Consider the following 14,825-nt stretch of genomic DNA (forward strand, 5'->3'; position numbering starts at 1 on the left):
GAGCAGTCTCTTAAATATGAAATTAGAATATTCTAACAAAGAATATTTTCTCCTTATGAGCTATAAGCAGTTAAGTATTGCTATTATAGTACAATTAATTTACACATTTTTAAGATATCTGAGTTATCTTTAAAATGTGTTATGTGGAGTATAGTGTGACTTGACATTCACAGTACAGTTGAAACCTAACCCTTCTGTTAGGTTTCTGGGTTTTTTTTCAACTATATTTGTCGAGTATAGTATGAATGTCAAGTTTTCCTTCTGCTGCTGGAAATGCACTTCTCAGGAAAGGCAGTGATGTAACAACCCCAGTGGTCAAAGTCTTCGTCTTACAGATGGATATATTGTGTCCCTATCATGTAATCCACCTGCTCTTTATTCCTCCCAATGTGTATTAGCTTTGTTCAAGTGATTGAGGCATGTGAGCCTGTATAAATCATTATGTTACTTAGTAATTTCTTTATCTCCCTGATGAATTGAAGGTGTTACAGGTTCCGTGTGAAGGATCTTTAGCTTCCTGCTGTTCTGCTTTCACCAAGGTATTCCTTACTCCTATACCCCTCTTATATTCCTCATTGGATTCACTTGGTTTTCTTTATTTTCCTTTCTTTTCCTCCACTAGTTTAGAATCTATAGATTCTGTTTTTATTATTTTAATGGTTTACCTTATATATTTTTTACGTGAAATAAAAAGTTAGGTTGGATATGGTGGCTCATGGCTGTAATCCTAGCACTTTAGGAGACCGAGGCAGTCGGATTACTTGAGGCCAGGAGTTGGAGACCAGGCTGGCCAACATAATGAAACCATGTTTCTATTAAAAAATTACAAACATTGCCTAGGTGTGGTGGTACATGCCTGTAATCCTAGCTACTCAGGAGGCTGAAGCAGGGGAATTGCTTGAACCTGGGAGAAAGAGGCTTCAGTGGTCTGAGATGGCACCACTACAACAGTCTGGGTGACAGAGCAAGACTCTGTCTCAAAAAAAAAAAGTCTCCTCTTTTTAGGACATAAAATCTTTAGAAAGTTCATTTGAATTATTTTTATTCCTTTCAGATTTATCTTTGCTATTATCTAGTCTTTTGATTCTTTTTTCCCACCCCTCCTTCCACCAAAACTAGTTGTCATTTCTATTTCCCATGGTCAGTGCCTTAGATACTACATGCTCATCAATTTTTTTTCTTCATTAGATGTAAATGTTGGTTGAAGGGATAAATGACCATAGTAATACAAGGTAAGAAAATAGGCTGGGCGTGGTGGCTCACACCTATAATCTCAGCACTTTGAGAGGCCAAAGTGGATCATTTGAGGATCATTTGAGATCAGGAGTTTGAGAACAGCTGACCAACATGGTGAAACCCTGTCTCCACAAAAATACAAAAATTATCCAGGCATGGTGGTACACACTGTAATCCCAGCTACTCAGGAGGCTGAGGCAGGAGAATTGCTTGAACCCAGGAGGTAAAGGTTGCAGTGAGCTACTGTACCAATGCAAGGTAAGAAAATAAACCAGGAATGCAGTATAGGTTAGCACGATGTCTGTAGTAAATGCCACTAGACCAGGTGCAGTGGCTCATGCCTATATAATCCTAGTACCGTGGAAGGCTGAGGAGGGAGGATCACTTCAGCTTAGGAGTTGGAGACCAGTCTGGGCAATATAGCGAGACCTCACCTCTACTAAAACTAAAAAAAAATTAGCTGAGTATGCTTGGCTGAGGCAGGTGGATCGCTTGAGCCCAAGAGGTCAAGGCAGCAGTGAGCTGTGATTATACCACTGCACTCCAGCCTGGGTGACAGAGCAAGACCTTGTCTGAAAAATAAATAAATAAATAAATGCCACTAACAGTGTCTAAAACATCATCAAATAGATCTGGTTGTCACTGGTATTTAAGTGTTTTCCTATGTCTGATTATATTAGTGTACCTAAGTAGACAGTTATACCTCTACTATGCTTCTAGCCTCAAGAGGGTGTACTAATATGCAACAGAGGAAAAGAATCTACCTGCCTTTAAGGCAGCCTGTACTTTCTTCTTCTTTTTTTTTTTTGAGATGGAGTGTCACTCTGTTGCCCAGGCTGGGGTGCAGTGGTGTGATCTCAGCTCACTGCAACCTCTGCCTCCCAGGTTCAAGCGATTCTTCTGTTGACCAGGATGTTGACCAGGATAGTCTCGATCTCTTGACCTCGTGATCCACCCGCCTCGGCCTCCCAAAGTGCTGGGATTATAGTCTGGCCCACGTGCATCTTTATGAGTACAACATTTAGAAGTCCTAATATTGTGTCATTGATTTAAAACCGAGAATGTTAGTTATGAATAAAAAGATTTCAGAAATATTTTCCATTCCAGTCACTTTTTCTCTTCTAAGAAAAAGTTTCTGAGTCTTCTATGGGCACCCGTGGTAGAATAATTTTTTTGTTGTTGTTTTTTGAGACAAGATCTTACTTTGTTACCTAGACTGAAGTTATGGTGGTGTGATCATGACTATAGCCTCAGCCTCACAGGCTCGAGTGGTCCTCCCAACTCAGCCTCCTGAGCATCTGGGACTACAGGTGCACATACCACTGTGCCCAGCTAATTTTTGTTTTTTTATTTTTGTAGAGACGGAATTTTGCCCTGTTGACCAGGCTGGTCTTCAGAATAAGTCCTTATATACTGATTTTTGCTGTATGTTGCTTCATCTTATTTTTACTTTGGGCATTAGGAAAGCAGAAGTGTCTAGATTTATATTTAGATATATCATTGTTTCTGTAAAGTTTACTTTCATTTACCAATGACTGAACAAACCACTTTTCAAAATATTCTTACTGTTCGCAACAATTGATGTTTGTTGGATGTTTCTCTGAGCCAGGTACTAAGCTAAGTTTGACACTTGGTTTATCTCATTTAATTCTGTCAACCACCCTGTAAGTTAGGTGCTGTTATTACCCTGATTCTACAAGTGAGTTTATTGAAATTTAGAGAGACATTGATCAGTTATAGCTGTTTATTTGACATCTCACTTCTTTACCAGCATTGAAACTGTCAACATAAGATTAAAACTTTTTTCGTTTTTTCTTCCTCCCTGCCACCTACCAAGGAAATTGAGGTGCCTTGAAAGCTGAACCAATTTTTCGTGATACATTCAAGGATTAAATGACTTTGTGGATTTGTAGTTGGTAAAGCCTGAAGTGCAGTCCTTATTGAGCCCTGAACAGGCTTTTCATATAAAGTTTTTTACTTGTCAAGTGATTCTGTTTGATTTCTCTTAGGTTATGGAGAAACTCTTCAAGGCTACAACAATGATGGTTCTCTCAAATTGTCCTGAAGATGTTAAACTCTGTTACAAATTCATAGCTCCTGGCCAAAAGGTAATTAATTTTGTAGATAAAGTCCAATATATCTGCTCTTTAATGTGTTAATTATACATAATGAATAAAATTACATTTTTAAAATTTTCTGTCTTTTTTTACCAAGGACAGATTAGAACATATGCTGAAAAACGACTTTTTAATGTAAGTGGATCTTTTACTTTCTTTGAACTTTATTCATTCTTTATCACTGTATTTATCACACTGTATTATAATTTTTAAAATATATATCTGCTTATATAGATCCTATGTATATTATGTATGATATATATCTAGACACTCTCCAGACTCCAGGCATGACCCATATTCTAATAATTTTTATAGCTCTTGTGTTTGGTTCATAGTTGATAATTAATGTTTCATCAATAAATAAATCATAGTAAGATAAAATCAAGTAATTATTAACCATATTACTACAGTTCAAACTTATACTAAGTTTAGTCATCAAAATTTGGCTTGATTAAAAAACAAACTTAAAGAATCTGCTCAGTGTTACATTACAGCAAGACAAGAATTCAGGAACAGAAAACTAATAGATTACCACAGTGATCTGGGTGAGAGTTAATAATAATTTGAACTGTGTATTAGAGTTCTCCAGAGAAACATGACCAACCTAGTATGAGGGCGGATGTGTGTGGAGAGAGAGATTGAGAGACTTATTGTAAGAATTGCTTCACGTAATTGTAGAGGTTTGTTGAGTTTAAAGTCTAAGCCGGGTAGGCCAACAAGCTGGAGAGTCAAGGAAGAGTTGCCATTCAAATCCAAAGGCAGTCTCCTGCCAGAATTCCTTCTTTCAGGAGGTTAGTCTTTGTCTTAGTAAAAACTTCATCTGAGGCCAGGCGCAGTAGCTCATGTCTGTAATCCTTGCACTTTGGGAGGCTGAGGTGGGTGGATTGCCTGAACTCAGCAGTTTGAGACCAGCCTTGGCAACAGGGTTAAACCTCATCTCTAGTAAAATGCAAAAAAGTTAGCTGGGCATGGCATCATGCGCCTGTAATCCCAGTTACTTTGGGGGCTGAGGCGGGAGAATTGCTTGAACTCGGGAGGTTGCAGTGAGCCAAGATCACGCCATTGAACTCCAGCCTGGGCAACAGAGTGAGACTGCCTCAAAAAAAAAAAAAGAACTTCAACTGATTGGATTTAGCCCACCCACATTATGAAAGGTAGCATAATCTGCTTTTTTCAAAGTTCACTGATTTAGACGTTAATGTCATCCAAAAAACACCTTCATAAAAGCATTCAGAATACTGTTTGACTAAATATCTGGGCACCATGGCCCAGCCAGGTTGACATCTAAAATGAACCATAACAGACCAGGATGGTGGCAAGAGTTTTCCTATTCTGAATATATTTTAGAGATAGAACAAACAGGATTTACTGAGGGTGAGAGAGGAGTCAAGGGTAACTTCAAGGCTTTTTTTCTCCTGCAGCTGCGAAAATGGAGTTGCCATTAACTGAAATTGGGAAAGCCTTAAGAGTGCTGGGGCAGGAGCTTTGAGAGGAAGGGAAGGTATCGGGAACACAGACCTGTTAAGATTAGATGCTTTTCAGATATCCAGCTATAGATGTTGGCTAGGCAGTTGAAAGTATGGGTCTAGAGTTTTACAGGATAGATAGTCTTGGGCATGAGTATATTGATAAAAGTAGTCATTAAGGAGATGAAAGAAGTAATTTGGCCTTCTCAAAGAATCTCTGCTGGTGACAAAACAACCAGGGAAAACCTTAGTTCTCCAACTCCTGTCTAATGAAAAGATGGAAAATGCAGAAATAATAGTCATCGTTTATTGAATATTTATCCAGACAGTGATAAAAGTTACATACATTACTAGCTCATTTTATCTTCACAACTCCAAGGAGTTATTATTCTCATTCTGCAGATAGAAAATCCCTACAAAGAGATTGAGTGAAAAATGAATTGGGGATTCAATCTCCTCATATTCATCTGATTTTAAAGCTCAGGCTTTTAACCTGGGGTTTTCATATATTTGGAAGGGCACTGAAATAAAGGGTAGAGTGGTTGTAACTGCCCCACTGTCCTTACAACTCTTATATGTCACTTAACTCTTGTGCTTTGGAGTCCTTGTTTGTAAAATGTTAAAATTGGAAAATGACATCATCGGCCGTGCCATTTTGATTCATTGTCATTGTCACGATCCATTCTGCATAACACAAATCATAGTTGCAGTTTAAATTTGTGGGGAGAGGGACATCAGCAAGATGATGAATGGAAGGTCCCAGGCTTCACCACAGAAATTCCAGTTAGCAATTAACCACATACAGGAACACCTCTGTGAAAATCCCAAAACTTGGGAATGAAATTGAGGTACTCAAATGGACCACAGAGCAAAAAACTGAATTAGAAGGGTAGGAGCAGTGGTCTCACTTTGACTGACTCCTCCCTCCCTTAAGTAGGCACAGCACCACACAGAGAAGATTCCCTTGGGCCCACAGTTAATGCAGTGGCAAAAGAGACAGTTATCCGGTTTCCCTAGCATTCTGTGATGTTTCCCTGGGGGCCCATTCCCATCTCACAGGGAACCCTAGGGGTAAGGTCTAGACTACCTGGGGTTAGGTAGGAACAAAGAGGGCCATGCTCAGGGCAACCAGCGCACGGATCTTGGTGATAACTGTGTTCCCACCAGCAGTAGCACGTGATCAGAGATACCAGCCAACTGCATAGCCCATTTACAAAGCCCATCTGCTTGCTGCAGAAGCTCAGTAGGAAGGTCTAGCTGGTTGGAACCCCTGCAGGGCAGCCACCCCACCTAGCCTCAGCATCCACCCTCATCCTTTGTTCAGGCAAGCAAGATACAGTGGCCATTAGGTTTATCAAAAAATGTCCAACATCACTAATCATCAGTAAAATGTAAATTAAAAACACAGTGAGACATCCCCTCATACCTGTTAGAATGGCTGTTATCAAAAAGTAGGAGACTCGGCACGTTGGCTCTCATGGCTGTAATCCCAGCACTTTGGGAGGCTAAAGTGGGAGGATCACTTGAGTTCAGGAGTTCAAGTGAGACCAACATAGTGAGACCCTGTCTCTACAAAAAAATAAATAAATAAATTTAAATTAGCCAGATGTGGTGACACATGCCTATAGTGCCAGCTATTCAGGGGGCCAAGATGGGAGGATTGCTTAAGCCCAGGAGGTCAAGGCTGCCATTAGCTATGATCACAGACTCCTACATTGCAGCCTGGGAGACAGCAAGACCCTGTCTCAAAAAAAGAAAAGAAAAAAGAAAAAGTCAAATGACAAGTGTTGTCAAAGACGTAGAGTTTGGGGACCCTTGTATACTGTTGGTGGGAATGTAAATTAATAAAGCTGTTATGGAGGATAGTATGGAGATTTCTCAAAAAACTAAAAGTATATTTACTATACGACTCAGCAGTTCCACCTCTGGGTACATATCCAGAAGAACTGAAGTCAGTATGTCAAAGAGATATCTGCACTTACATGTTTATTGCAGCACTATTGATAGTAGCCAAGATACGGATCAACCTAAGTGTCCCATCAGTGGATGACTGGATAAAGAAAATGTGTATATACACAGTGGAATACTGTTCACAGGAAATCTCATTTGTGACCACATGGATCAACCTGAAAGACATAATGCTAAGTGAAAGAAGCTAGGCACAGAAAGGCAAATACTGCATGATTCACTTTGATGTGAAATATAATAAAGTTACACTTACAGAAGTACTGGTACAATGGTAGTTACCAGTGGCAGGAGGGGGCAGTTCTGGAAGGGAATGGAAAGAAATTGACCAGTGGGTACAAAGTTCCAGTTAGACCGGAGGAGTAAGCTTTCAAGATTTATTGCATAACAAAGTGACAATAATTAATTACAATGTATATCTCAAAATTGCTAAAAGAGTAGACTTTAAATGTTCTCACTACAAAAAATAAAATGAAGCATGTGAGGTGATAGATATGTTAATTACCTTGCTATATTCATTCCACAGTGTATAATATGAAAAATCACATTGTACACTGTAAATGTATATAGTATTTGTTAATTAAAAATTCAAACATTTTAAAATATAAATTTATATGTGTGATTATTTGTTTGGTGTCTCCTACCTCTGTAAGGTCAGAGGTGGTTTAAATTGCTTACTATCGTACCCCTAGGATTTAGCACAGTGCCTCTAACAGACACTCAGTAAATACTGAATAACTGAGTGGAGAAACAAATGATTGAGTAACTGACTGTAAAAGGTATTCTTCTTTAGGCTGGATCCTCTCCTGAGGTTTCTTACTGGCTCACATCACTATTTACTTCAGTTAGTGAGAAGAGTGAATCATGATTTAGAGAACATGGATTGTAATCCTGGCCCTACCATTTACTAGCCATTAATGAGAAAATTAATATTTTTCAACAAATATTTATTGACTACCTAATATGAGTTAGGCTCTTTGCTGGTTGTTGAGAATAATGAAAACAAACACTGATTTGTACTTTTATGGAGTTTAAAATCTAGAGAAAAAGATGAGCAGTTAAATATTTGTATGAATAATTTAATTACAACTGTGAACTTAATAGTAAATCTTTAACTTTGCCAAACTTCAGTTTCCTCATCTATAAAAATACTGTCTTATATTGTTGAAAGGATTAAATGACGATTCTGTTACAAGCAGTATGTCAGACTAGATAACTTGAAAACACTCTAGCTACAAAACATCTAAAAATAATAGTTAAAATATTATAAGATTCTTTTAAATATGTTTTTTAATTCATTAGAAAATAGGAGAAGTTCCAGGTGCTAGAAATGAAGAAGGAACCAAACACCAGAGTGATATACACAGTTGGTGTGATGTTGAATATTCTCAGGGTGTAGGGAAGGGAAGCTGGAGGGTGATTTTCCAATTTTTGAAACCAGAGATTTTAACAGCAGTGAGAAAATGTGAGAATAGATGTAGCATAATGAATTAGAATCAAGATATCCCCTTAAATGCACACACACACACACACACACACAGAGCTAGAACTGGCATGGACTACACCCTTAATGAAAGGGCCAATTAGAAAATAAGCAAACAAACAGAAAATTGAGCTAGCCAGCATAGAGAATTTACAAAGAAGTGTAGAAGTGTATCTGCTTAGCCTGGGCTTAAGGATAGAGGCAAAACAGAAATAGTCGCCATTGAGAATTTGCAGCCACAGTTGGCCCTTAAGTGAACCTAGAGTTTGAATTTATGTTTCCTGTGTAGTTCAAGAATCTTCATGCCAGGACATTAAAATAAAAAGTTGTCGGCTGGGCACAGTGGCTCACACCTGTAATCCCAGCCCTTTGGGAGGCAAAGGCTGGCAGATCACCTGAGGTCAGGAGTTCAACACCAGCCTAGCTAACATGGTGAAACCCCCTTTCTATTAAAAATACAAAACATTAGCCGGGCATGGTGGCGTGTGCCTGTAATCCCAGTTACTCGGGAGGCTAAGGCGGGAGAATTAACTTGAACATGGGAGGCAGAGGTTGCAGTGAGCCTAAATCGTGCCATTGCACTCCAACATGGGCAACAAGAGCAAAACTCGATCTCAAAAAAGAAATTGTCTTCCGTTAGTGGTAACCCTGGAGTAGTTGTAGAAACCAATATAAAACCAATCTTAAAATTTGCACCCTTAACCCAAGTGGCATGCTAATTTCTAAAACAAACTACTGAAGATAATCTCACAGTCCAAATACGCAGGGAAATAACCTACCATGAGCAAGAACAGCAGACACAACAAACAGCATTAGATTCCAAAGAAGTTCAAAAAATAGTAATCAAAATAGATTGATTTAAAAAGTGTCTTAACACAGTTAAAGGAAAATACCCATTATCTTAGAACTGAAATACTGGGCAGCAATAACTTATAAAACTGGAAAGGTATGTTCATAGTTGAAGTGTTAGTGCTTGTGTCGTTTGAAAAGAAGAGAAAGAAACTGGTGAACTTTAGACTTTTTTTTTTTTTTTTTTTTTTTTAAAGACAGGAATTTGCGGGCCGGGTGCGGTGGCTCACGCCTGTAATCCCAGCACTTTGGGAGGCCGAGGCGGGTGGATCACGAGGTCAAGAGATCGAGACCATTCTGGTCAAAAAGGTGAAACCCTGTCTCTACTAAAAATACAAAAATTAGCTGGGCATGGTGGTGTGTGCCTGTAGTCCCAGCTACTCGGGAGTCTGAGGCAGGAGAATTGCTTGAACCCAGGAGGCGGAGGTTGCGGTGAGCCGAGATCGTGCCATTGCACTCCAGTCTGGGTAACAACAGTGAAACTCCGCCTCAAAAAAAAAAGAGAGAGAGAGACAGGAATTTGCTTTGTTGTCCAGGCTGGAGGGCAGTGGCATGATCATAGCTCACTGCAGTCTTGAACTCCTGGGCTCAAGCGATCCTCCTGTCTCAACCTCCAGAGTAATTGCGATGACTAGTGCAGGCCACCACACCTGGCTGCTTTAAACTTAAGTGGATATGCATGTTAAAATGTTCAGGGTAGCCACTAAAAGCATAGTGAAACGCTGGTGGTGTGACAAAAGTGATTGTTAAGTCAGCAACATCAAAGATACCAAGTTGAGAAATCGATTGTGTGGTGTCCTCTCTACCACCTTGTCATCACCTTTCTGCTGCTTCATGCCTTTTTAAGGCATTGACATTGAAATTTCTGAAAATAATGATGTAGCTGAAGTACTGTTGAGTTAATCCTAAAAACATTAGAGAAAAGAAAAAACAGGAAATGGTAAAACAGAAATTGTTGCCCTTTATTCAGACTGCACTCTTAATGAATCTGTATAAATACCACATGACTTGTATTCTTTTGAGTAGAGTTCAGTGTATTTTCACTACCTGTTATAATTATTTTAGATAAATATATGCTATTTCAGCAACTCGTGTAGTAATTGAATTTAACCTTTTTCATGCAGAAATTGTATTCCGTTTATTTTACATTTCCTTTATAGTATTGTAGTTCTGAAAACAGAGTACTTGCCTTTTTTATCTGCTCTTCATTTATCTTTCTGTGAATTTGAGGTAAAGGATGACAATAATTATCTTTGTAGTTTAGCAAGCTCACTCCAGTAGCTTCAGAATAATGAATTTTCTTTATTCAACAATGAAAAATGTGAAATACGAGGTAGTTTGATGCCATATCATTCTCTATCACAATGTTTTTTCCTCCTTTCCTCAAAGCACTTTGGAAACAGTTTCTGGAAAGGACAAGAGGTATTATTTTCTGTACTTACCAAGAAAAATACTTAGTAGAGAGAGTTGATGGAAGCCATTAAGGATATCAAGTGTCAGAATCGTAATTTAAACTTGAAAGTTCTGCCTCTGATGAAGGTATAGGGGAGTGGAGTGGAAGATGTGGAATAACAAGATATTTAGATAAGAGAATAATTTCTTAGTAGTGGAACAGTAACGTGCCAATGGTACAAAATCCTCCTACTGCTGCTTATTTTGACTGCTCTTACATTTCTCAGAGTGAAAGGTAGATTATACGAAGTAATTTATATAATAAAACAATAGAATGTCTAAGCAGAAAAGAACTTTATACAAGATAGTGCAGTCTCCTTATTTTACAAATGCAAATACTTTGTAAATTTTTGTATAATACATTACAGAAATTAATAACATGCTTTCACCACATTGAAGTGACTTACACAGCTAGTGGTAGAATCAGATGAAGAACCCAGAGCCCATTTTCTTTTGCTTTGATGGAACATATGAAACTCCAGGTATTTTAGGCATTATCTTAGCAATTAAAAATTTAAACTCTGGAGTCAGCAGATCAAGATTTACTATTTACTTACATGAGTGACCTTTGGAAAGTCACTGATCCTCTGTAACCTTCTGTTTCCCTTCTGTAAAATGCTAATTTTAAAATTATTACTGCTACTACAAACACCACTACCACCATCATTATTACCTTAGAAATTACCTATTATTAATACTACATTTTAATTTGAACAGAATTTCCATCTTAGGAGAAAACTTGTCTTTCAAAACACAGCTTTAGGGGCTTTATTTTACCATAAGATACAATACTACTCTGTCTATTTAGTTGTTATGGATATGAACTTCATTTTTTGTGTCAGAAAGTAAGTTTGTTCTGGATAAATTATTATTACTATTATTATTATTTTGAGATGGAGTTTCGCTCTTGTTACCCAGGCTGGAGTGCAATGGCACGATCTCGGCTCACCGCAACCCCTGCCTCCCGGGTTCAAGCAATTCTCCTGCCTCAGCCTCCTGAGTAGCTGGGATTATAGGCACGTGCCACCATGCCCAGCTCATTTTTTTTTTTGTATTTTTAATGGAGACGGGGTTTCACCATGTTGACCAGGATGGTCTTGATCTCTTGACCTGGTTATCCACCCGCCTCGGCCTCCCAAAGTACTGGGATTACAGGCTTGAGCCACCGCGCCCGGACCTTGGATAAATTATTTTTTAAGCTTGAGGTCTTTCAGAAAGTTCGTAGATTTTTTTGTAAAAAAAAAAAAAAACCTCAAAATACTAATGCAGTATATTACCTATAGTTTACAAGCAAACGGACACTTTCATGTTATTGGTGGGTGTAAATTCATATAAAAGGGGGCAGTATCTTTTGCAAAACCTCTCAGAAAATGTAAAAATTGCAAATTTTCATCTAACAATTCCACTTTTGCCATGTGCAAAATTAGTGTATAAGAACAATTTGCAGTAACATTAAATAGGTATATGTAGGCATGAGGTATAATAGCAAAAGATAAGAATGTGAAATACAGGTTACTGGTTAAACTAATTAATTATGATACATCCACAAAATGGAGTATTTTATAATACAAAAAGTGAAGAATTTTTTCGTGTACACATAGATCTGCAAGGTATATTGCTCAGTAAAATAAGGTGTAAAAGTGTGTATGATATGCATGACATCTATAAAAATGGAAGATTATGTATTAATACTTACATATTTATATAAATCAAATCCTCTGGAGGGAAAAGCACAATACTGATAACAGTGATTGTGTGAAATAAAAGGAGCTGGGTGTCTCTGGAATCGCAATGGAAGGGAGATGTATACTCTTTTATACATCTTGATTTTTTTTTTTTTAACTGTATAGATAACTGTTCACATAGTTAAATACTTGCTTTGACTTACTTTAGGGATGAGGTTGTCTCATTGAGAGACTCTGTGTTTTCCTAAATAGTCTTATAATGCTTAGAATGTATTAGCAGGCCCTTAATATGATTTGAAAAAAATCCATGTGATCTGACTGACTGCCTTTCCTGTGTAATTTCCTGTGCGTTCTTCTTCTTATTCAGTATGCTCTAGTCACACTGACTGACCTTTTTGTTCTATGAACAAGCCAAACTGTTTCTCACTTCATGGCCTCGTACTTGCTGTTCCTTTTGCCTGGAATACTCCTCCCAAGATACTTGTATGGTTAATTTCCTTACTCGATGCCCGCTTCTGTTCAAATGTCACGAACTTAGGCCTTTCTTGACCATCATATCTAAAATGGCACCCCAAACCCCTCTGTCTTCTTACCCCACTTTAGTTTTCTTCATAGCACTAATAGGTTCCTTTTTGTCTCCTCTCTCCTCACCTGTCTCTCTCTCTCTCTCTCTCTGACACACACACACATGTGCACACACACACACACACACACACTAATGTTGGCTCCATGAAGGCTGAGCTTTATTTTTATCTCCAGAGCCTAGAATGATGTCTAGTGCCTAGCAGGTGCCAAGTATATGTCTATTGGATAAATAAATGAATGAATGGTGAATTGTAGGAGAAAGTCTTTTGTGGTTGTAGTCTTAGTATTTCATACCTTGTATTAGGGCACTGGCATATCATGGATTCAGAAAATAGTCTCTGCTTGCTTACATGACTAGCTTCTCTCTATGTATATTGCACATAGATGCGGAGTGAGGTTACTGAATGGTCACTTCTCTTCAGGCAGATCAGACTTCCATGGGATTAGATCAGCCTTAATTCCTGATTATTCAGTACTTCCTCATGACTTCACAGTGTGATAGAGGAATAGGCTTTTTCTAGTTTTAAAATGAACTAGTTAGCAACCCCATTGTATTGACTTTTCTCTGCTTCTATATTGTTTTCCTCCAGCATTTCTTACACTGAAGCAGTGGAGATCTTAAAGCGAGCATCCCAGAACTTCACCTTTACCCCAGAGGTGGTATTTTGTGTGTATGTGTATATATGTGTGTGAAAATGTTTCCTTCTTATCTTTAACCTACTTTATTAAGAATCCTTCAAAATAATCTTATTTTATCTTATTAGCAAAATATGGTATTTGTTCCTTTGTACACAGACTTACAGATTTTGTTTGATGTTTGCTCCGTCTTGTTGAGATACTTAAAATGGAAATTAATTTAGAATAAAAATAAACTGTATCTTTTGGAATAGTTACAGAATTATAAAGGGTTGTAAGAGGTTATAAAGGACTAAAGGGTTATAAAGCAGCCTCCCATGTTTAGGAAGGTGAAAATTCTAAAAAAGAAAGATAATCATTGACTATTACTGTAGATCCCAGGTGTGGGGGTTCACGTCTGTAATTCCAGCACTTTGGGAGGCCAAGGCAGGCAGATTGCTTGAGCCCAGAAGTTCAAGACCAGAAATCAACTAGTTCTGTGTTTTTCAAAGTATATTCTGAATGACATTAAAAGATGACCAACAAAAGAAATTAAATTACCAGATATCTTCAGGCAACATAACTAAACAGGTTTGTTTTTCTTTTTTCTTTTCCTTTTCAGATTTAGTGCTTGCTGAAACAGGTTTGTCTTTCAGTTAAACTTTATACAGCCTTTTAGTTTGTGAGCCACTCTGAAAAACACTGGGATTTGTTTTGTTTTGTTTTACTTTTAAAGAACTTTATATTTAAGAGATGGAGGTCTCACTGTGTTGCCCAAGCTCATCTTGAACTCTTGGGCTCAAGGGATCCCCCATCTCAGCCTCCTAAGTAACTGGGCCTATAGGAGCATGCCTCAGTACCCAGCCAAGAATTTTTTTTTTAATACTTTGATAAATAAAGATTGTATAGGCCTAGTGTGGTGACTCAAGCCTGTAATCCCAACACTTTAAGAGGCCAGGGTAGGAGAATTACTTGAGCCCAGGAGTTTAAGACTGCAGTGAGCCAGGATCAACCACAGCCCTCCAGCCTAGGTGACAGAGGAAGACCTTGTCTCTAAGAACAACAACAAAAAAAGATTGTGTATATTCAGGGTATACAACATGATGATTTGATACACATGTACATTGTATAATAGATTATGACAATCAAATTAATTAACACATCTGTCACCACCCACACTGTACATTAGATTCTGAAAACTTGTTCATCTTATAACTAACAGTGTGTACACTTTGATCATCAATATTACCTCATTTGCCCCATTCCTAGAATGCAGGAAACCACTGTTTCTGTGAAGGAACTCCTTTATATTTTTATTTTTATTTTTTGAAAGACAGGATCTTGCTATGTTGTCCAGGCTCGTGCAAACATG

The 14,825-nt window shown here is 38.1% G+C and overlaps 1 protein-coding gene across 11 annotated transcripts in view; it reads left to right on the plus strand.

The window, feature by feature from the left end:
* NARS2 (asparaginyl-tRNA synthetase 2, mitochondrial) overlaps positions 1-14,825 on the plus strand; it is a 163,568-nt gene that overhangs the window by 118,383 nt on the left and 30,360 nt on the right. For 9 of the 11 annotated variants that reach the window (XR_013523219.1, XR_013523218.1, XR_013523217.1 and 6 more), the window contains exons 8-10: positions 3,246-3,344; positions 3,451-3,488; positions 13,429-13,495. Coding sequence is in view for 6 of the 11 variants with exons in the window: in XM_078340136.1 (XP_078196262.1) it covers positions 3,246-3,344; positions 3,451-3,488; positions 13,429-13,495 (204 nt within the window). In the remaining 5 variants the exon portion in view is untranslated. The remainder of the gene's footprint in view (positions 1-3,245; positions 3,345-3,450; positions 3,489-13,428; positions 13,496-14,825) is intronic. The other 2 variants (XM_009007359.5, XM_009007361.5) reach the window with 1 other exon arrangement.

This window comes from Callithrix jacchus, chromosome 10, assembly GCF_049354715.1.
Source record: "Callithrix jacchus isolate 240 chromosome 10, calJac240_pri, whole genome shotgun sequence".
NCBI lineage: Eukaryota > Metazoa > Chordata > Mammalia > Primates > Cebidae > Callithrix > Callithrix jacchus.